Raw genomic sequence first — 21,481 nt, forward strand, 5'->3', positions numbered from 1 at the left:
ACACTGTAGTTTGCACTGTGGCCAGGGGAACTGCCACATGGCAACACACTTTCATTTTTATTACATAGTCTGTTGCAAACGTTTCTGTCTCAACCTTCTATTGCTCATGCACCATCTCCAAACTTGTCCACCTCTAAACGTCCAGTGGCTAGGATGTGGAGCACGCTAGTGCTCTAAAGCTAGGAACTCCCAATGCCCAAGCTGATCTGATGTTAGCAGCTCAAGAAAATGCCTTTGATTAGCACCAGTTTGTAATGACCATTCTGTGCATGTCTTTCTCACACCAGGAGCCAAGTGCAGGTCTGGGCATTATTTTGGACAGTGTCTGCGGGATGTTCCCCCACCTCCTCTCTCCTCTTCTGCAGTTACTCACAGCCCTTGTGTCTGATAAATCTACAGCAAAAAAGGTACATTTGGAGGCTAATAAATCCTAGAGTGCTTTGAACCAGTGCAGTTGCTAGAATGTGGAAATTATACTGGGGAGACTGGTTTAAAAATCTGTATTCAGTCACAGGGTGGAGCTTGGGCTTTTAAAGTCAATCTTTCAAAAGGTAGTTGTGGTGATAAAAATAAGATGGAGCATACACACTACCTTAGATAAAAGAGTGGGGTGGTTATGTGAAAGATATATCAGACTTCCAACTCCTTTCCACAATGAAGGAGTCTCTGCCTTTGTCCCCCCACCTCTCTGCTTAAAGGTCTATAGCTTCTTGGATAAGATGTCCTTCTACATAGAGGTCTACAAGCACAAGCCTCCCGATGTAGTTTCTCATGAAGACGGTACCCTGTGGCGAAGGCAGGCGCCGAAGCTGCTGTATCCCCTTGGTAAGAAAGAAGGCAGGGCTCTTTGCCCCAGGGTCGTCCCAACTCCTTGTTTGTCCTCTCTAATTATTCTTATTACACTCATATCCCACCTTTCTTCCAAGGAGCTCAAGGTGGTGTATGTAGTTCTCCCTGCTCCATTTTATCCTCACAACAGCCCTGTGAGTTAGGTTAGGCTGAAAGGCAATGATTGGCTCAAGGTCACCCAGTGGAGCTTCGTGGCTGAGCAAGGGGATTTGAACACTTGTCTCCCAAAACCTGTCAAGCAGCATGGGAAGCAGAAGTTGGGACCATTTGGGATCCTACGGTTTTATGTTCTGCTGGGGCGGGCGGCATCAAATGCCCAGGGCCACCTTCTGGACCATAATTGCCAGCTTGACACTATCTAATAGTCCAAAAGATTTCCATGATAACTAAATGATACTGCAAAGATCCAAAACAATGGAGAGGCATATGTGTGGCCAAAAAAGTGAAAACTTTAGGAGAGTAATGGGACAATAAACAGGCAGGGCAGGAGTGGGGAATATTTTTCAGGCTGAGGACCACATTCTTTTCCATGAACCACATGCCAGTGGTGGTGGGGCAAAGGCAGAAGTTGGCAGAGCAGCAAATGTGCATCTTACCAGTAGGCTAGTTTCTGCAGAGTCATGGACACACCTCTCCATCTTCTGTCCAGACAAACCAAAGGCAGCATCAGAGTTCAGGTGCATGTTCCAGGAAGCTGAAAACCTTCAAGGCGGGTGGGAAGCAGGAACAGGAGTGGGTGGCTTGCTGAGCTTGAGGTAGAGGATGGAATATGAATGATAGGTGTGAGAGATGATGGTATCAGTATGTCAAAACTTTGCTTCGTTAATAATAGAGCCAATAACAAGAAGCTTCTGTGACATTTTCTGATGATTGTGTTTTGATTGAGTTGGTGGTGATGGGGCATAATAAATATTATCACCATCATCATTCCCTTGGCACATAAGTTTGGTGACTGTATGGTAATTTCTATTTTACACCTATCAAAGGAATGTGAAAGTTAAATGTTGGTTTGTTAGTTGTTCTGTATATACTACTTGCAATTAGCTTAAAGGTAAAGGGACCCCTGACCATTACGGTTGTGGCGCTCATCTCGCTTTATGGGCTGAGGAAGCTGGCGTACAGCTTCTGGGTCATGCAGCCAGCATGACTAAGCCGCCTCTGGCGAACTAGAGCAGCGCACGGAAACGCTGTTTACCTTCCTGCTGGATCGGTACCTATTTATCTACTTGCACTTTGATGTGCTTTTGAACTGCTAGGTTGGCAGGAGCAGGGACTGAGCAATGGGAGCTCCCCCCGTCTCAGGGATTCGAACCGCCGACCTTCTGATCGGAAAGTCCTGGGCTCTGTGGTTCAACCCATAGTGCCACCCACGTCCCGCACTTAGCTTGGGTGAAACCAAATGATCCTGTGATATTTTTCCTTGTATCTGGCTTGGTTTTGTCGTATTTTGTTCTTATGTAATGCCACAAGATAATAAAATTATTAACCAGGCAGGTGCCTTCACTTTGTTCTTTTTGGCACCTGCTACGCCCCCTTTCTTTTTAGACAAGCCTGACCAGATATCTAGAAAGTCAATGCAAGTATTAATCTATTGTTAACCTATTGCTAGTTTAACTTTATGAAGTGAGAGAGTGGATTGGTTGTCTTATTCTGCAGCTGATTCCTGCTATCCTGTATATGTGCCCTGAGATGGATCCTCACAGCAGGTGTAGTTTTTAAGCAGAGGCTGGATGGCCATCTTATCATGGATGCTTTCGTTGAGATTCCTGGATTTCAGGGGGTTGGACCAATGACCCTGAAGGTCCCCCCAACTCTATCCAATTCTATGATTGTTGATTCTTCTTATTGATAACTTTTTATCTTTTGTAAACTGCTTTTAGAGCTTTTTTATACAATCAAGCTGTGTATGAATCTTATGAAATAAATAATTCTGGAATGTTACTTGTTTTTTTCCTAAATACAAATGTCCGTAGTTTAAGAAATTTCAACTTGCACAGAAGTTTTGACTTTGTTTTCCTCCCTGTCACCTTTCACTGCTTTTTAGGGGTGGGCCAGACAAACCTACGGATACCTCAGGGAACAGTGGGCCAGGTGATGCTGGATGACCAGGCCTATTTGGTACGATGGGAGTACTCCTACAGCAGCTGGACGCTGTTCACTTGTGAGATTGAGATGCTGTTGCATGTAGTGTCGACTGCAGGTGAGTCTCTCCCAGAAATTTGGAAAAGCAGGGTGGGGACTCTGTAAAATATGTTGTGAGGTGTATTGCCAACTCAGTGACAGAGCAGCAACCTTGCATTCAGAAGGTCCCAGCCTCAATCCCCAATGGCATCTCCAGGTAGGACTGGAGCAGGTAGTGCTGGGAGACACTCCCTGCCTGAAACCCTGGAACGCAGTGTTGCTGCCAGTTAGTGTCTATCTACAGTACTAAGCAAAATAGAATCCAATGGTCTGACTCAGTAGAAGGCAGCTTCCTACGCTCCTGTTTAATTCAGCCCTTTATTCAGAACTATGAGGACCAGAGCTCGGTGACATTTGCATGGAGAAGGTCCCAAGTTCAATCCCTGATGTCTCCATGTAGGCGTGCCTGAAACCACCACTGAGAGCCACTGCTGCCAGTCAGTGTAAACAATAGTAAGCTAGATGGACACTGGACTCACACAGTATAAGGCACCTTCCTGTGTGCCTATGATGAGTAAAACAAAAACCTATCAGCTCACTAGTAGCCCCTGCTTCTTAATGTTCCTTGCTTTTACCTTGCCTGGGTGTCTCACACTAAATGCATTCCTTTTCCCCCAGATGTCATTCAGCACTGCCAGAGGGTTAAGCCGATCATTGATCTGGTTCACAAAGTCATCAGCACTGATGTGTCAATCGCCGATTGTCTCCTGCCCATTACTTCACGGATCTACATGCTGTTACAAAGGTAATGGCAGCCTGTGTGGTCATTCTGCTTAAGCCTCTCCAAGAGAGATGGAGATAAAATTCCCAAGTACTTATTTTTTTAAAAAAATAATTTTTCTTGATTTTAAATTATAAAATGTACCACAAAACTTATCACTTATACAATCTTTTTAGTCTTCCATCAGCACCTCTGATGATCCACCGTTTTAACCACTTCTTATGCATTTTTAAACTTTATATTGCCTTTACGTCTCTTAACAAATCATCCTTCCCCTTCTCCATTTTTGCAGTACTTCCAATAATACTCCTCACAAAACTTCTTGCAAACCTACGAACGTCGTCTGATCTTCAGAAATACTTTCCAAATAGTCCGTAAATTTACTCCAGTCTTCCATGAATTTCTAGTCCCGCCGGTTTCGAATCCTTCCTGTTAGTTTATCTAGTTCTGTATAGTCCATTAACTTCATCCTCCATTCTTCAATCGTCGGTAATTCTTCTTGCTTCCATTTTTGGGCCAGTAATATTCTTGCTGTTGTTATTGCATATAAAAAGAGCTTATATTCCTTTCTATTTATATCACTCCCAACAATGCCTAGTAAATGTATATTTCAACATTTTTTTCATCTCATTATATATCATCTCCCAGAAGAATTTCACCTTTTTACATTCCCACCGCATGTGATAAAATGTTCCCTCTTTTTCTTTACGTTTCCAACATTTATTACTGACTATACATTTTCGCTAACTTGACAGGTGTAATATATCATCTATACATCATTTTCATCACATTTTCTTTTAGGGCATTGCATGCAGTAAATTTTAAACCTTCTTTCCATAATTTTACCCAATCACTCAGCTGTATATTATACCCAAAATCTTTGGCCCAGTGAATCATAACCAACTTAACCTGCTCGTCCTTCAAATGTCATTCAAGCAGCAATTTATACATTTTAGACAAAATTTTAGAATCATTACTTAATATCTCTAATTCAAACTTTGATCCACTTTCATCAAATCCTTTTTCTAAAACTCCCAAGTACTTAAGCCGGTGCCGGAACCACGAGATGGTATCATCCTTTTGAGTGTTTTGGAAAAGATCTATGTATTTATTTTTGCCTCTCTTCCAGGCTGACTACTGTTATTTCTCCCCCGGTTGACGTTATTGCTTCTTGCGTCAACTGTTTGACCGTCCTAGCCTCTCGGATGCCTGCAAAGGTAAAGGGGCCCTCTCTGGCTTTGCTTCTATTGGAGTTGTCTCCAACAGGTGTAATGATCAGATGTAATGAACATATAAATATACTTTTTGCTCTCCCTTTTCAGGTTTGGATGGATCTTCACCACACAGGCTTTTTACCATTCGTTGCCAATCCGGTCTCTAGTATGAGCCACATGATCAGGTAATTTGACTGACATCCATGGAACAACGAATCCACTGACTTCATTGTACAAAACCCTGGATGGCCATTGTGTTTATTGTTACTTAAACACTTACAAACCATTTATTTTTAAACGTTTTCTAAGCAATGTACAGCATAATAAATTGTAACATTATAACAATAAACACATAGCATTATAACAAAAACACAACATAAATCCAGTGAAATAGTAGTAGAATCATAGACTCTTAGAAATGGAAGGGACTGAAGGGTCATGGGTCATCTAGTCCAATGAAAACAGATATGGCCAAGCGGCATAATTTTATTGACTGTGCTTGGTAATGTGGTTTATTACCAAATATGATTTCTGGTTTGACAATGTTTGAATGTATAGTAATAAACATTTAAGTCATTGAAATATATGTTACTTTCTTTCTGCTCCCTAATTGGATCCCTGACATCACCAGGTAAGGCTGGGGAAGAGACCCTGCCTGAAACCTCAAGAGAGCTGCTGCCAGTCAGTGTTGATAATGCTGACCTAGATGGATCAGCGGTCTGATTCTGTCGAGTGCAGTTTCCTATGTTCCTGACTGGCAGTGACCCTTCAGGGTTTTAGAAAGTTTTGCCCACCTTTACCCTTCACCATACAAAGGAAAGTGCTTTGCCACCAAGAGTATCTTCTCCATCTTGGTATTAGGCAGCTTCCTATATTCTTGCGTGTCGTCGACAATTGCACACTCTTCCAGTTTCCTCAGTTACGGATTGGAGTGCACAGTCTCACACTTCCCTCACTTTCTTTCCCTGTTGTTGTGTTTGCCCTTTTCTCCCACAGTGCAGAAGGTATGAATGCTGGAGGCTATGGCAGTCTGCTGATGAGTATTGAGCAGCCACAGGGCGAATATGGTGTGACGACCTCCTTCCTGAATTTAGTCATGACACTCATACGGGTAAGTGCTTTTGGGGAGAAGGAATACTTCCTGCATCATGCAGTGGGGAACATTTATTAGTTTTTTAGACTGGTGTGTTATTGGTTTAAGGTTGTTCTTGTTTTATTTTATTTTATATTGTATACTGCTTAGTGTTTGTAAAAAAAAAATTGCAAGCTGTTTCTGAATGCTTTTGAATAAATAAAAAATCAAGGAATGTTCAGGCTTATCTGCTTTTTTATTTTGGGGGGGATTTCCTGATTGACTTGAGATTCTTTACATTTATCCTGTTTTTCTACAAAGCATCCAAAGCGTCTTATCTAAAAAGGAGAATATATATATATATTGCTAAAATGAAAAACACAATCGCACAGAATGTTGCAGTAACTTCAGAAATACAGAAACAGGGTTTGGAATCGGGTAATAACAAAGAAAGCTTGTGGTCTCTTCGTTCGTTTGATTTTGGTGTTGATTTCTTGACTGCTTTTCCTTAGGGGCAGCTTGGCAACACCCAAAGCCAAGGTCTTGTGCCGTGCATCGTGTTTGTCCTGAAGGAGATGCTCCCCAACTACCACAAATGGCGCTACAACTCCCATGGAGTGAGAGAGAGAATTGGTAAGCACGACTTCTGTGGGTGATGAGCTAAGGATTTGGGGTATTCCCTCCCACCCCAAACTTATAGCATTTGTGACCTGCTTTTCATCCCAAAAGGCTCCCAGAAGTGGATTACAATTGATTGAAACAAGACAGTACCTGCCCTCAATCTTACCATCTTAAAGCACAGCATACAAAGGATTTTCATTTTTATAAAGAGAAACAGAAAGACATAGAGCCAACAAGTATAACAACCATTCAGAACAAGTTAACTTGGACCTTACAATAACAAAAAATGTGAAGGGTTGGCGTTGGGATACGGGTGGGGACCATTTTAAGCACAGCCAACTGACGCACAATCTGGCATGCAGGTTGTTTTGGACGCAGAAGAGAGGGGGGGGGGCAGAACTGGCAGTTTAAGTCCACTCCCCACCCCTGTCCTGACAATGGTTTCCCTCTCCCTCTTGGTTTTTCAGGTTGCCTTATTCTGCAGCTGATTCATGCTATCCTCAATCTATCCCCGGAGATGGAAACTCAGAGCAGGTAAATTTAAGGTTTTTAAACAGAGGTTATGTGGCCATCTGCCATGGATGCTTTAGCTGAGATGACCCTTGGGGTCGCTTCCAACTCTGCATTTTGTGTGTGTGTTTTGTTCCTATGATTTTTTTTTTTGTCATAGGAAGCTTCCTTTCTGTCAGGTCAGACTACTTGTTCCTTCTAGCTTAGTGCTGTCTACTCTGACTGGCAGCAACCTTCCAGCATCTCTGGTGGAGAGAGGGGTCTTTCGCATCATTTGCTAACTCCAGAGAAGCCAGTGTGGTGTTCTCCAGCTGTTCTTAGGCTCCAGCTCCCATCAGCACCAGCCAGCATGGCCAGTGATCAGGGATGGTGGTATTTGTAGTCCAGCAACATCTGGACGCGGGTGGTGCTGTGGGTTAAACCACAGAGCCTAGGACTTGCTGATTAGAAGGTCAGCGGTTTGAATCCCCATGACGGGGTGAACTCCTGTTGCTTGGTCCCTGCTCCTGCCAACCTAGCAGTTCGGAAGCACGTCAAAGTGCAAGTAGATAAATAGGTACCGCTCCGGCGGGAAGGCAAACGGCGTTTCCGTGCGCTGCTCTGGTTTGCCAGAAGTGTCTTAGTCATGCTGGCCATATGATCCTGAAGCTGTACGCCGGCTCCCTCGGCCAATAAAGCGAGATGAGCGCCGCAACCCCAGAGTGGTTCGCGACTGGACCTAATGGTCAGGGGTCCCTTTACCTTAACATCTGGAGGGCTCCATGTTGGCTGTTGGCTGGGACCTTCTGTATGTAAAGCATGTGTTTTCCCCTACAGATTTTGTTTCCCCTACCCTTCTGATAATAATAATAATAATAATAATAATAATAATAATAATAATAATAATTCACAGCCCCATGCACACTTCATTTTCAGAAGGGGAGTTGTTGTTGTTGTTGCTCCTTACATCATTTTTATAATAAATCTATCTTAAACTTATGATGAAAGCGGAACAAATGAAACATAGGAAACTACCTTGTACTGAGTTGGTTCATCTAATTCAGTACTGTCTACATTGACCTGCAGTAGCTCTCCAGGCCTACCTGGAGATACCAGGGATTGAACCTGGGACCTTTTGCATGCCAAGCGGATGCTCTACCACTGAGCTACTGCCCTATCCCTCAGAATGGGACGAGTTTTTAAATTTATACCCCCACCCTTCCTCCCAAAGGAGACCAGGACACAACAACCCTGCGTAAGAGTTGAACTGCTTGTACTCATGGCTGTGGAGACGTCAGCTCTCTGTTCACTTTTTTTTTATAGCGCTGGTTGTGTTGGGGGTTAATTGTGAGGACTTTCACATTGAGTTGAGATCCGTGTTCTTGCCTTTTTCCAGCGGGGCCCCTAGCCTGCAGTCCCTCTGCATCTTCAGCCTGGCCAACACAGAAGCAGGACAGGCCGTCATAAACATCATGGGCATTGGTGTGGACACCATTGATATGGTGATGGCCACACAGTCTAGCAGGTGAGTACTTTGTCGCCTGCCCCCCTCTCAGCTCCCCAGGGGCATTCTTTTGTAAGGAATAGCAGATAAAATATTGACATGTGTAAGGAATAGCAGGTAAAATATTGACATGTTGCGTTGTAGCAAATAAAACAATACGAAAAAGTGCAGTGGTTCAATAATTCCAGCAGCTAGTAAGCCAACGGAAGTAAACATGGTGAAGTAGAAGTTAAAAACAGTACAGTAAATAAACCACCCAAATCCTAGGTGAATAGGTACCCTGTTGGAGGCAGGGTATACCAATTGCTGGGAATCACAAGTGGGGAGTGTGTTGCTGTTGTGCTCAGGTTCTGCTTGCAAGCTTCCGATTCAGACCTCTGGGTGGCCACTGTGAGAACAGAATGCTGCAGTAAATTGGCCACTGGCCTGATCCAGCAGGACTCCTCTTATGTTCTCTTTCTCCCCTGTCAGAGGTTGTTTGCGTCTGAATACTGGTTGGTGGAAATCACAAGTGAAAAAAGTTGCTGTTGCCCTTGGATCATGCTCATGGTTTCCAAAGAGGCATTCTGTGTGAACAGAGTGCTGAGATAGATAGGCCATAGCAGATGTAGATCTAGTAGATCTACATAGTAGATCTAGCAGACTCTACCACCTTAGTTAGGCACCAGGAACCCAAGGATGCATGGGGTGGTGTAGGTCTAGAACAAAGGCCCCGATGGGAACTGTGCCAGTTATGTGTGTCTGCTTGCCCTGTGATCTTACAACCCTAAAAGGAGGGTGGTGGTTATGTGGCCCCAATGCAGAGGTGTGCTTGAGTTTCATGCATTGATTTGAGGTTAGCCATTAGCCTCTAATGTGATCAGAGTGCTCTGAAAAAGTGCTGTGGAAATGATGGGTTCTAATGCAATTCTTGCTGACAATGCAGTGACGAGTCTCATGGCCAGGGCCAGCTGCTCATCCAGACAGTGAAACTGGCATTCTCTGTCACCAACAACGTTATCCGGTTGAAGCCGCCATCCAATGTGGTGTCTCCTCTGGAACATTCCCTTACGCAGCATGGTAGGTACCTCCTTTTATATGTTCTGTAGCCAGGAATGTGGCACACTAGTTTTATGCCTAGACAACCTGTGTGTAGTTTTCTTGTTTCCTTTTAATTATCTGTTTACCAGAGAGAGAGAGAGAGGAAGGGAAAAGAAAAAGAAAACTATCTCATTAGCTCACATTAACAATTGTTATAGCTCTTGAATTTTTAACATTTAACAATTACAATTTCTAATCTGTATTCTTCTTCACATTTTTCTTTTAAAAACAGCACCTTTTAAGAAAAAAAATCCAGTGACTATCAGTACATCCATTTTAATTTAAACATATTACCGTATTTTTCGCCACCCGTAGGCATTCCCTCCATAACACGCACAGACATTTCCCCTTACTTTCTAGGAGGAAAAAAGTGAGTGTTATGGTGCAAAAAATACGGTAATTGATATGTGCCATTGAAACAGGTACCTACAATCTGTGTGTGGTTTTCAAAATTTGCATTTTGAGAAAGGGATGTGGGTTGTTGAAGGAAGCTGCTTTTTTTTTTTTACACTTCCTTCGTAAGGAAATATTTTCCTCAGAGATGCATGAATCTTCTTTGTGATTTTTTTTAAAAAAAACTCTGCTCTTGCCAGGTGCCCACAGGAACAACCTGATTGCTATCTTGGCCAAATATATCTACCACAAACACGACCCTGCCTTGCCACGCCTCGCCATCCAGCTTCTGAAGCGGCTTGCCACAGTAAGTCTTTTACTGTTTTCTACCCATTAAAGGGCTTTTGTGGTTTTCCCAAGGAGATGATTCATTATATTTGTTAGTCACAATTCTTACAAGGCAACTTCATTTCCCCATCCTTAAAAATAGGACCTCCTGTGTGGTTGGGGGAAATCAGTACAGTGGTACCTCAGGTTACATACGCTTCAGGTTACACACTCCGCTAACCCAGAAATTGTGCTTCAGGTTAAGAACTTTGCTTCAGGATGAGAACAGAAATTGTGCTCCTGCGGCGCGGCAGCAGCAGGAGGCCCCATTAGCTAAAGTGGTGCTTCTGGTTAAGAACAGTTTCAGGTTAAGTACGGACCTCCGGAACGAATTAAGTACATAACCCGAGGTACTACTGGAGTCACTAACTGTTCTATCTCCACTGTTGGAGGCAGCAATGCACCTGAACTCTGGTTGCTGGGAACCACAGGAAGGGAGTGTGTTGCTGTTGTGATCAGGTCCTAATTGCAAGCTTCTCATTGGGGCATCTGGTTGGCCTGATCTAGCAGCCAGGCTCTTACGTTCTTATGCCCACCCCCTACAGTAAGCAGGACTTCTCAGAATTTCTGAAAAGTCCTGAAGGGGTCACCACTTCTTAATACACAGAAAGAGTCCTGCTGAATCAGGCCAGTAACCCCTCTTATCTATCATCCTGCTCTCACAGTGGCCCACTAGATGCCTCCATGAGAAGCCCTCAAGCAGGAACCAAGCACAAGAGCAACACTCTCCCCTCCCGTGGTTTCCAGCAACGGGTATTCAGAAGCATTGCTGCCTCCGGCTGTGGTGGCCAAGCATAGCTGTTGTGGCTAGTAACATGTTATAAAGCTTCAGTGGATTAGGTTTGGCAGATCTGAGACCTTCTTCCTCTCTATCCTGTTACAGCATCCAAAGTCAATCTCTCTCGAACAAGCATGCCTAAGCATTTTTGAAAAGCATTGCAATACTTTTAAAAAAATTGGATTGGATTTTGACAAATTTGGTTATTTAGTAGAGTTTTATTTCATTTATTTTAGGTTGCTCCAATGTCTGTCTATGCCTGCCTTGGGAATGATGCTGCTGCCATCCGTGATGCCTTCCTGACACGCCTGCAGAGCAAAATCGAGGACATGCGCATCAAAGTCATGATTCTCGAGTTCCTCACCGTTGCTGTGGAAACGCAGCCTGGCCTCATTGAGCTGTTCCTCAATCTGGAAGTAAATGATGGGACTGATGGATCAAAGGTAGACTCTGTGTGTGTGTGTGTGTGTGTGCGCGCGCGTGTGTGTGTCAGAGAGAGAGAGAGAGCACACAATAATTTTTCACTTTTGTGACCTAGAATCGTCACCTTAGCCACCTCCCTTTTGTTTGAATGATTCAGCCCACATATTTTGATCTGCTTTAATATTTGCATGCTGCTTTCCCATTCACAGCATTGAGTTCAAAGAAGCTCGAGAGAATAGCAGAGCATTAAAAATTAGAACCTCCATACAGTTCAGCGTGCAAACTCACAATAGTTCAAAGAGTATTGTGATAATTCAAAGATCAGAAGTTGCAGGTCAGCATCAGCCCTGAAACCAGCTGACATAATCTCTCTGACATAATCTTTCTTCACTCACCGCAGCAGCCACAATCTTAGGCTTTCCACAAAGGAGATCTGGTTTCACTCAGCACTTGATAGAACACCCACACACAAAACCTTTACAAAAACTTGCACAGCTGCTGGCTACTAGTTTGTGCCTAGGTTTAGGCACAAGGTGAGAAAGTTTGCAGTGTTTGGGACTTTTTAGTTTAGAGGCGACATTGTAAGCTTATAGACATGTGACAGAGAAAGTGGATAGAGAGAGGTTTTCCTTCCTTTCTCATAACACTAGAATGCGTAGTCTTCCATTGAAGCTGGAGTTCTTCAAGCAGCACACAGTTAACAATGGAGCTCGCTCCCACAGAAGGCAGTGATGGTCACCAACCTAAATGGCTTTGGATTGGACAAATTCATAGAGGAGGATAGGGCCGTCAGTGGCCACTAGCCATGATGGCTATGCTCTGCCTCCACATTCTGAGGCAGCTATGTTTCTGAATATCAGTTGTTGGAAAGCACAGGAGGATCTTACAGGTTTCCCATAATGACCATCTGGTTGGCCACTGTGAGAAGAGGATGTTGGGCCAGATGGCGGGTCATAGGTCTGATCCAGCAGACTCTTATAAGTTTCCTCTCTTGCACAGAAGGGGCAGAATTCAGCATTCTCTTTTCTCTCCCAGTGACTTGACCACATTATATGGTCGCCACACAGACCTCCACACTCCTGCCACCCTGCTGTTGTAGCTTTTGTGAACTAAAGCATGTCCTTAAAAGTTTTTCTCCTCTCCCACTGCCACTCTTTTTGCATTTTGTTTTTTTCTGGTATAGGAATTCAACTTAGGAGAGTGGAGCTGCCTTCACGTAGTTCTGGAGCTGATAGACAACAAACAGCAGGAGCGGTATTGGTGTCCCCCGCTTCTCCAGCGAGCTGCCATTGCCTTCCTTCACGCCCTCTGGCAGGATCGCCGGGATAGTGCTATGTTAGTCCTCCGTACCAAGTAAGTGATAAATTTTCTCGTCTCATGTTGCAACCCATCTGGGGTGGGCACAAAGTAGAGCACTTTAATTACCAACACAAACACAGTTATCCTTCTATCCTTAGGAATGTTTTGAAGTTGGCAAAAAAATGTGAACAGTGCCTGATTTTGTCTGTTTTTCTGCAATTTTTGTAGGCCAAAGTTTTGGGAAAATTTAACTAACCCACTCTTTGGAACCCTTCCTCCGCCTTCCGAAACGTCTGAGGTGAGTTGCTTCCATACTAAGTAGCACTAGTTTGTTGACCTGCATGCCCCCTGCTACCATATTTTGGGTGTTACAGCCTTTAATTGCTATTCCCCCTAGGTAAGATATGTAGGATAGATACATTTTAAAAGAGTAAAGTAAAATTTGATAGATTTCCAAGTTCCAACATCCCCATCCCATCAGTGTGCTTGATGGGATAGAAGGCATGAAATATTCCCAGGTAAATTTGGTTTCTGTCCTATTGTTACTGTATGAGCCACCTGCCTGATAGTTCTCAAATCAAAGCAAAACAAATCAAAATTTATTGGTCAATCAAATACAGAATATAGAAATGAAGAAAAGAGAACAAGCAAACAGATTTTAGGAAGCAAACAAAAGTTAATAGCAGCATAATAAAATGTGTAATAAAACACATAGGATACATAAAACATGCATACATACATTCCACGTAACTCCCTTTCCCTCTCTGTAGCTCAGCATCTTGGACACCTGTGCCTTGATCATGAAAATCATTTGTCTGGAGATCTACAATGTAGTTAAGTAAGTATCATTCAGAGCATTTTCTAAAAGCCAGTGACCTGCCCCTGCCAGCTCAGTACAGATGTAATAGGAAATTATGGGTTGTATCCAGTGCAGCACTAAGTTGAAATCACTTAGTAGTGCATACTAGTTCTACTGGTGAAAAACGTTTTGCACCAGCAGAATGTTGTGCAAGAGAATTGTATAAGCATATGTTGCACAATAGACGGCACAATCTGTTGTAGAGCATGTTACCGCCAGTACAGTTGACTTTTTGGCACTTTGTTCCCAAGTGGCGTTGCCAGTCCTGTGCTTTGCAATGCACTCCGTGTTGCTCCTTTCCACCGCCAAAATTCGAAGTCGAAAGGAGCAAGGCAGGGCGGCTTGCAAAGAAATTGAATGGAAACTGCTCCTCTCTTTGAACAAGGCTTGCTCTGACCACCCATCAGAGGATGGGCAGTTGGGAGAAATCCTTGCTCCACCAAAGGAACAGTCTGGTGAGCTGTGTTTGGCCCATGGGCCATAGCTTTCCCACCACTTACTTACAGCTTCCTGTAGAATAGCACATGTTTATTTTTGTATACCTTGTTTTTCAGTATCTGATATATCTGCTGTAGCTTTGATGCGAATTCATCAAGGTGACCTATTCCAGCCTGGTGCTGTCCAATTGTTTTGGATTGCATCTCCCTTCAGCCCCATCCAGCTCGGCTCTATGATGTTGGGGCTGATGGGAATTGTAGCCCAAAGCATTTGAGGTCAAAGCCGCTTTAGCAGGAAGGGACAGACTTCTACTTTTCTGCAAAACCAAGAGTAATCAAGAGCAAGAATCACGGCTCTCAGTTTCTCATTTGCCCATAGGGGTTCTTTGGACCAGTCGCTGAAAGACACACTGAAGAAGTTTTCCACGGAGAAGCGCTTTGCTTACTGGTCAGGCTACGTGCAGTCCCTGGCGTTCCACATGGCAGAGACGGAGGACACCGGCTGCACCTCTATGTCAGAGTATCAGATGCTGATCTCCGCATGGCGGATGATGCTCATTGTTTCTTCCAGCCACGTAAGGAGGTTTTGTCTCTTTGCCTGTCCATAAAATGTTACAGTATAGAATGGGAGGTGGGATTGAATCACATTGCATCCCACATAAGTTAGTTGGGCCAGTTAACAGATTTGTCAAAAAAAAAAAAAGGTATTACTTGAGAGAAAGAAGGAAGTTGCAACAGATTCTGCTCTAGTAATCTCAGATTTTACAGTTCCCTGGTACTGCAGCTGCTGATTGCTCAACAAACATGCATCTTGCGTATAAAGGAACTTTTTTGATGTGTTTGTAAAGAAGAAATGGGGGCGGGGAATGATTCTGTTACAAATATTTAATGATGGACTTTGATCCTCTCAGGCCGACATCATGCACTTGACTGACTCCGAAGTCCAGCAGCTGTTCCTGGAGGTCCTGAGTGGGACTGAGGCTTTGGTGAGTTTTGTTATCATCACTGCTTTTATCATCAATTTATTAATTGCCTTCTGAACCACTGTCTCGCGATTTATGCGTAAGATAAAACAGTTAAAACCACCAAAGCAGCAAATGCATTTTAAAACAAGACTAAAGCCCTAACAAATGGGCACTTGTGGCGAAGACCCATTTATACAGCTAGGAAAGCACGTGGGAACAGAAAAACGCCTCCAGTTGGTTTTGGAAAGTGGAAAAGTGTCACACTATGAGTTACTGCAGAGTGGGCTTCTCAGATCTTTGGAACTTGTAGGAGAGACTCTTGCAGACTGCGGCAGTCTGCTAGGTGTATAAGGGATAAAGCAAGCTGTGTAAGCACTTAAATGTTAGTATTAACACCTTAAACATGACCCTTGGTAGCAGATTGGCAGGCAGTGATGGGTTCTAAGGGTACCATTGAACTAGATCTTACTTTGAGTAGGCCTATTTCAGTTAATGAACATGATCCTTCTAACAGGTCTACTCTGAGTAATACTTAGTTGAATAGCATCCTTGGTCTTCTACAGCTTGAAGTCATAGAGTTTGTTTAGCTGCTTTAAGAGAAGAATAATGTATAAAAACAGTATTTAGCTGTAAGGGGAAAACTATGGTTCCCAGGGTTCTTTCACAGGGGGAGCCATGTGGATGAAACACACTTCAAATTTAAGGTGTGTACATAGCCTGTGTTTCTTCGTTTCACTGGAGCATGATCAGTGAGAAAAGTTTGTCCTGGTGAGCATTGCAGGATGCACGAACCGTTGTCCTGCCAACTTAAAGGTGCCCACAAAACTTAGGACCATTTATGTAGCAGTCTGGATCTTGGATCACACTCCTATGAGATGCCCACCTGGCTCCCCCTCTGTCCTGAAGCCACTTAAAACATTTCCCTTTCTGTTTTTGGAAATAGAATCAAACATGCTTTTTTTCTTCCCTCCTCCCCCTGTGCTGTCGGTTTATTGGCTTGTATCACACTTTTATTTTGTGGTTTTACTTTAAGGCTTGATGGTTGTCTATTCCTGTTGCTTTCTCCTTTGGAAATGTTGTTTAGGGAGGTGATGTTAAAATCTTGTTACTCAGTCAGAATAAATAAATATTTCTGCAGTTGCTGGTTCCCACTTCGGTGTGTTGTCTACAGCTGGGATCCATGCTGTGCACCCTCCTCTTAATCCTGCTGAGACAATGGAAGAGGTAGGTCTCTTGGGGGAAAGGATGCAGTAGCTAAGTGGTAGAACACATTCTTCTCATTCAGGAGGTCCTAGGTTCAGTTCCAAGCATTTCCAGGTGGCGGGTTAAGAAGGACTCCTTACTAGTACTCTGGAGAGTCATTGTTAAGAAATCAATCCATAATTGTGAGAATTCGATCTTTAAGTGTGGCAGTACCTACGCTTTAGGGACGCAGGTGGTGCTGTGGGTTAAACCACAGAGCCTAGGACTTGCTGCTCAGAAGGTCAGTGGTTCAAATCCCCATGACGGGGTGAGCTCCCGTTGCTCGGTCTCTGCTCCTGCCAACCTAGCAGTTCGAAAGTACGTCAAAGTGCAAGTAGATAAATAGGTACCGCTCTGGCGGGAAGGTAAATGGCGTTTCTGTGCGCTGCTCTGATTCGCCAGAAGCGGCTTAGTCATGCTGCCCACATGACCTGGAAGCTGTACGCCGGCTCCCTCGGCCAGTAAAGTGAGATGAGCGCCGCAACCCCAGAGTCGTCCGCAACTGGACCTAATGGTCAGGGGTCCCTTTACCTTTACCTTCACCTACACTTTTTAACTCCCTTCCTATTGACCCCAGGAAGGCAACTTCACTGTACTGTTTTCAGCCTCTATTTAAAACAAACCTATCCAGATGTGCTTTAATTTTGGGTTTTTACTGCTATTTTAAAATAATCTTATGTTTTTACTTTCTTATTTGGTATTTTTTATTGATAATTTAGTCTTTCTTGTAAACTGCTTGGAGGTTTTACTGCAGTCAAGCAGTATATTTGTTATTTTTATTATTATTTCAATCAATCAAATAATTCTTAAAATCTCTGAAGGCAGTGGAAATGTTATATGCAATCCCAACCCTGTCTACTCAGCCCTATTTTATTCAGGGGACCTACTCTCCGTTAAGGGGCACCATAAACTTTTTCCTGTGCTTTATGGTCTCTAAAAGTCCTAATCCAGTTTTGAAGATGGCCAACACAAAAACAGGTGTGAACTATAGTGAACCACTGTTTAAGGCGGAATTGTTCATTAATGGGGGAAACTGGAAAGTGAAGTGGTTTTACTGTGCCCTCCGTGGTCTGCTGCTGGCAGATGACCAAGAGAAGGCAGGTGCTGGATGCGCTATGCTGAGGATTGTTGCTCTCTTACTCACCCAGTGAGGTTGTGAATCATGCAGAGCAGGTGACATGCTGAGATGTGTATAATTTTATGCATCTTAATATATTTCCTTCCATTTTTGCTCTCCCCCCCCCCCCAATCCCTGTTGTCAGTGAGTTGGGCTCTGTGGATAAAATCATAAATTCCTTGACGAAGATTCTGGATGGAGTGCTGCAAGCAGACCAGCAGATGATGGAAAAGACAAAGGCCAAAGTGTTCTCTGCTCTCATCACAGTCCTGCAAATGAAGCAAATGAAAGGTGGGGAGCTTTATATGGACAGCTTCTGTGGGCATCACTCTTGCTGCTTAGCATAATGCCTTGAGCAGAGATGCTTGTGTTGTGTTATGTTGTTGTTTGTTTATATGCTGCTTCTCTCCCAAAAGAGCCCACCTCCCCACCCCCTGGGCAAATCGCACAGAACGACACATAGATGCAAAATTCACATGCAATACAACTTATTTAGACAGGGTCCCAAGTAGGGGTGTAGGGCTAGGCAGGTGGAAAATCTGGTGCCCTTTGAAGGTTCCAGTGTTTGCATGGGAAAGAATGTGGTTTATGAGCACAAGCATTCCTGAAGTGGTTTGGGAACAAACCATGGGACAATAGCTTTGGACGCAGTGCCCGTCCAATACATTATCACAGTTAAGGGGCAGGTTCCAGCTAGGCAAATGCACTTGAGGAAGGAACAGAGCAGAGCTGGTGAGGGGGTATGGTCTAGGGAGAATCCTGAGGGCCACATTCATCCCCTGGGAGTGATTCCCCACCTCAAAGTAAGGCTTTTGTCCAACACTAGGCTGCTCTATATGCTTTTCCTCATGCTCCATATCATATTGCTGTGTGCATGTGTGTTATAGTGAGTGAGGTTCCTGAGTATTCCCAGCTGGTGTTGAGCGTGTGTGAAACACTCCAGGAGGAATTCATTGCCCTTTTTGACCAGACTCGGCATTGCCTGACTTCTGGGGACGCAACAGATGACAAAGACAGCATGGAAACAGACGATGCCTCCCGGCATAAGCAGAAAGACCAGCGAGATGGGGCAAGTGGCTTCATTAGTCTTGGGGAAAGACTGGTGGGGGGTGGCATCTCCAAGTGGGGCTTAGCTGCCCCTGTATTGCTCAAAGGCAGGAAATCCTGAAACTTCAAATAAAGTTTGTTAATTCTTTCTCCCTTGAGGCCTCAGTTCATTTCCTGCCTTCATGCAGAGTGGACCACTTGATTCAGCTGACCTGCATAGCAAGAAGACAGTGACTTAAACCAAAGTTGTTTGGAGCCAAGCTGAACTTGACAGTGAATACATAATTGCATGGCAGAGTGGCCCTGCTATGATTAAAATTTGATTGGATTCAACTCTTGGCCTCCCAGGTCTAGCCTGATGCTAACTACTGCATGCCACACTGTTGTGTAAAAGACGTAAATCCTTTAAAAAAATATTTTTTCATAAAAGTATTTAACACTGCATTAATATGTATATGATGTGCAGTATGTATATGTGATGTGCACTAATATGTATACAATTAGAACACCATATAAAACAATCACAAACTTAAAAACAACTGTTTGCTAGTAGCAGTTATCCTAAGTGGCTTGTTTCCTGACAGTATCCTTCCTTCCCCACCTGGGTGCCCATGTGCTCTTCACTCCCTGCTCTGCCTCTTCCCAGCAGGTGTGTGTTCTGGGGCTTCACCTGGCGAAGGAGCTCTGTGAAGTGGATGAGGATGGGGATTATTGGCTGCAAGTTACCCGGAAGATCCCACTGCTCCCAACTCTCTTCACCACCCTGGAGATAAGCTTAAGAGTGAAGCAGAACCTGCACTTCACAGAAGCCTCGTTGCATCTGCTGTTGACCTTGGCCAGGACCCAGCAGGTGAGAAGAGCAAAAGCTTTATGTTCCTTCCACGCAGTTTTAGCTAGCTAGTATTGAGATATATTGCTGAGCCCCGTTTCCCCCAACTGCTTGTGGCTGTATGGGGGAACATACAGGGAACATATGCCCCCCCCCCCAGCTGTTGCTGGGCTCCAACTCCCCTCAGCCGTCGTAGCTAATAGTCATGAGGTGGTGGGAGTTGTGGCCAAAGTGACAGGTTCTGTCACTCCTGCTGCCGAAGGTATTGGTCTGGTTTTGTCGTTCGCCCCCAGCGTATAATATTCAGTGCCATGCTGCCTCTAAGCATGGAGATTCTGAGGATTCTCTGAATCAGCAAACATGTTGCATAGTTTAAGTAATAATAATAATAATAATAATAATAATAATAATAATAATACTGGAAAGAATGACTCAAAGTGGCAAAGGTAGGCCTCAAAATGACATGTCGAGGAGAATGTGCGCATAACACAATCACATGATTAGATTTCAGGGAAGGTTGGCATAGTGGGGATTTGTATCAGGTGGTCTTGCCAGCATGAAAGAAATATACAGAATCATACTGTTGTAGGAAGGAACCCCAAGGGTTAAACCCTCTGCAATGCAGGAGTCACATCTAAAGAATCCCTGACACTAGCCATTCAACCTCTGTTCAAACTTCTCCAGTGATATTTAATTTTCATTATTGGGGTTTAATACAACCCCCTATGCTGCGTACCAGCTCAGAGCTGAGCTCATTGTTTCATCCTCTGCTTGTCTTGTGATCCAGATACTGGAGAGCCTGAGAGATTAGCAGGTAGAATGTTTTCCATTGTAAACATCAGAAGAAATCTGAGGGTCTTGTCAGAGAGCTCTGTGGCGGCTTCAGTTTAGCTCCACCACCTGGAGAGAGAGGCGGGTGATACCACTTCTCAAGAGCTGTTGACTCCTAACTCCTTATACAAATTCATGGAGAAGGAGCGGGCAATCAGTGGCTACTAGCCATGATGCCTATGCCTTCCCTTCACAGTTGGAGGCAGCAGTACTTCTGATTACCAGTTGCTGTAATCTGCCATGTTAGGTGGGAAATGCTATTGTCCTTGGGTCCTACTTATGGGTTTGCCACTGTGAGAACAGGATGCTGGACTAGATGGACCCCCTTTGGCCTCATCCAGCAGGGCTCTTCTTATGTTCTCTTGCAGGGGGCAGCAGCTGTGGCTGGAGCTGGTGTCATGCAGAGCATTTGCTTGCCTCTTTTGAGCGTGTACCATTTGAGCAGTGATGGAGCTGGTCAGGTGAGTGACTCCTCTTCCTTCCTTTTCCAGTGTGGGTGACCCACTTTGTCAGAACTTTGCTTTGCTGTCATGATGAAGCAAGGGGTTACTTTAAGTATATCATTATAATTATCTGCTGCTGTTACTATGTAATTCCATTGGTGTATGTGGCACTTTATAAAGGTGTTTTTAATATACATGCCACTGAAGTGAAGGACACAGGTCAGGTGTTGGTCATCAAGTGAGCTGTGCATAAGCAAGCTGCCAGCTAGCTCTGCCAAGGCTCTTTTTATTAGCACAAAATGCAAAACCAGTCAGATACATTTTGGACTGTGACCTTTACACATCTTCCAATCCCGAGATCGAGGGCTGGTACAAAGTTATTTTGGCACCTGTTTCCACCGCGTCACTTTCCCCTTGCACAATGTTTAATTGAAAGAGACAAAGGTCACAGACAGGGCACGGCAGACTTCTAAGAGAGCCAAAGGTTAGATAGAGGGCATGATGTTCAGACAGCTGTGGCTTGTCTGCCGGTGGAAGTGTGCTCCACACCCAGCGATTATTCCTTCGTACCACCAATTTACATAATATAGTGTGGTGTACAGCAGCATATTCAGTAAAACATAAAACACCATAAAGGGAGGTGCGGGTTCTCAGGGAGGTTTAGAGGGTGGTGACAAGGGGAAAGGCCTCTTCCATTGTGGCTCCCTGTCTCTTCCCAATAAGACCCACCTGGCTCCTTCACTGACATCTTTTTGGTGAC

The 21,481-nt window shown here is 44.1% G+C and overlaps 1 protein-coding gene across 3 annotated transcripts in view; it reads left to right on the top strand.

Moving 5' to 3' along the window:
- Nucleotides 1-21,481, top strand: part of NUP188 (nucleoporin 188) — a 50,064-nt gene that overhangs the window by 17,636 nt on the left and 10,947 nt on the right. For 2 of the 3 annotated variants that reach the window (XM_083423340.1, XM_083423341.1), the window contains 23 exons: nucleotides 288-407; nucleotides 699-825; nucleotides 2,894-3,049; nucleotides 3,649-3,775; nucleotides 4,881-4,968; nucleotides 5,074-5,150; nucleotides 5,962-6,076; nucleotides 6,550-6,670; nucleotides 7,126-7,192; nucleotides 8,544-8,672; nucleotides 9,577-9,710; nucleotides 10,325-10,431; nucleotides 11,466-11,672; nucleotides 12,836-13,005; nucleotides 13,180-13,249; nucleotides 13,722-13,789; nucleotides 14,627-14,822; nucleotides 15,159-15,233; nucleotides 16,351-16,436; nucleotides 17,717-17,862; nucleotides 18,459-18,640; nucleotides 19,268-19,468; nucleotides 20,647-20,739. In XM_083423340.1, coding sequence (XP_083279466.1) covers nucleotides 288-407; nucleotides 699-825; nucleotides 2,894-3,049; nucleotides 3,649-3,775; nucleotides 4,881-4,968; nucleotides 5,074-5,150; nucleotides 5,962-6,076; nucleotides 6,550-6,670; nucleotides 7,126-7,192; nucleotides 8,544-8,672; nucleotides 9,577-9,710; nucleotides 10,325-10,431; nucleotides 11,466-11,672; nucleotides 12,836-13,005; nucleotides 13,180-13,249; nucleotides 13,722-13,789; nucleotides 14,627-14,822; nucleotides 15,159-15,233; nucleotides 16,351-16,436; nucleotides 17,717-17,862; nucleotides 18,459-18,640; nucleotides 19,268-19,468; nucleotides 20,647-20,739 — 2,862 coding nt within the window. Of the gene's footprint in view, nucleotides 1-287; nucleotides 408-698; nucleotides 826-2,893; nucleotides 3,050-3,648; nucleotides 3,776-4,880; nucleotides 4,969-5,073; nucleotides 5,151-5,961; nucleotides 6,077-6,549; nucleotides 6,671-7,125; nucleotides 7,193-8,543; nucleotides 8,673-9,576; nucleotides 9,711-10,324; nucleotides 10,432-11,465; nucleotides 11,673-12,835; nucleotides 13,006-13,179; nucleotides 13,250-13,721; nucleotides 13,790-14,608; nucleotides 14,823-15,158; nucleotides 15,234-16,350; nucleotides 16,437-17,716; nucleotides 17,863-18,458; nucleotides 18,641-19,267; nucleotides 19,469-20,646; nucleotides 20,740-21,481 lie in introns of all 3 variants that reach the window. The other variant, XM_083423339.1, reaches the window with a different exon arrangement.

This window comes from Podarcis tiliguerta (genome assembly GCF_965153285.1).
Source record: "Podarcis tiliguerta genome assembly, chromosome: Z".
Classification (NCBI taxonomy): Eukaryota; Metazoa; Chordata; class Lepidosauria; order Squamata; family Lacertidae; genus Podarcis; species Podarcis tiliguerta.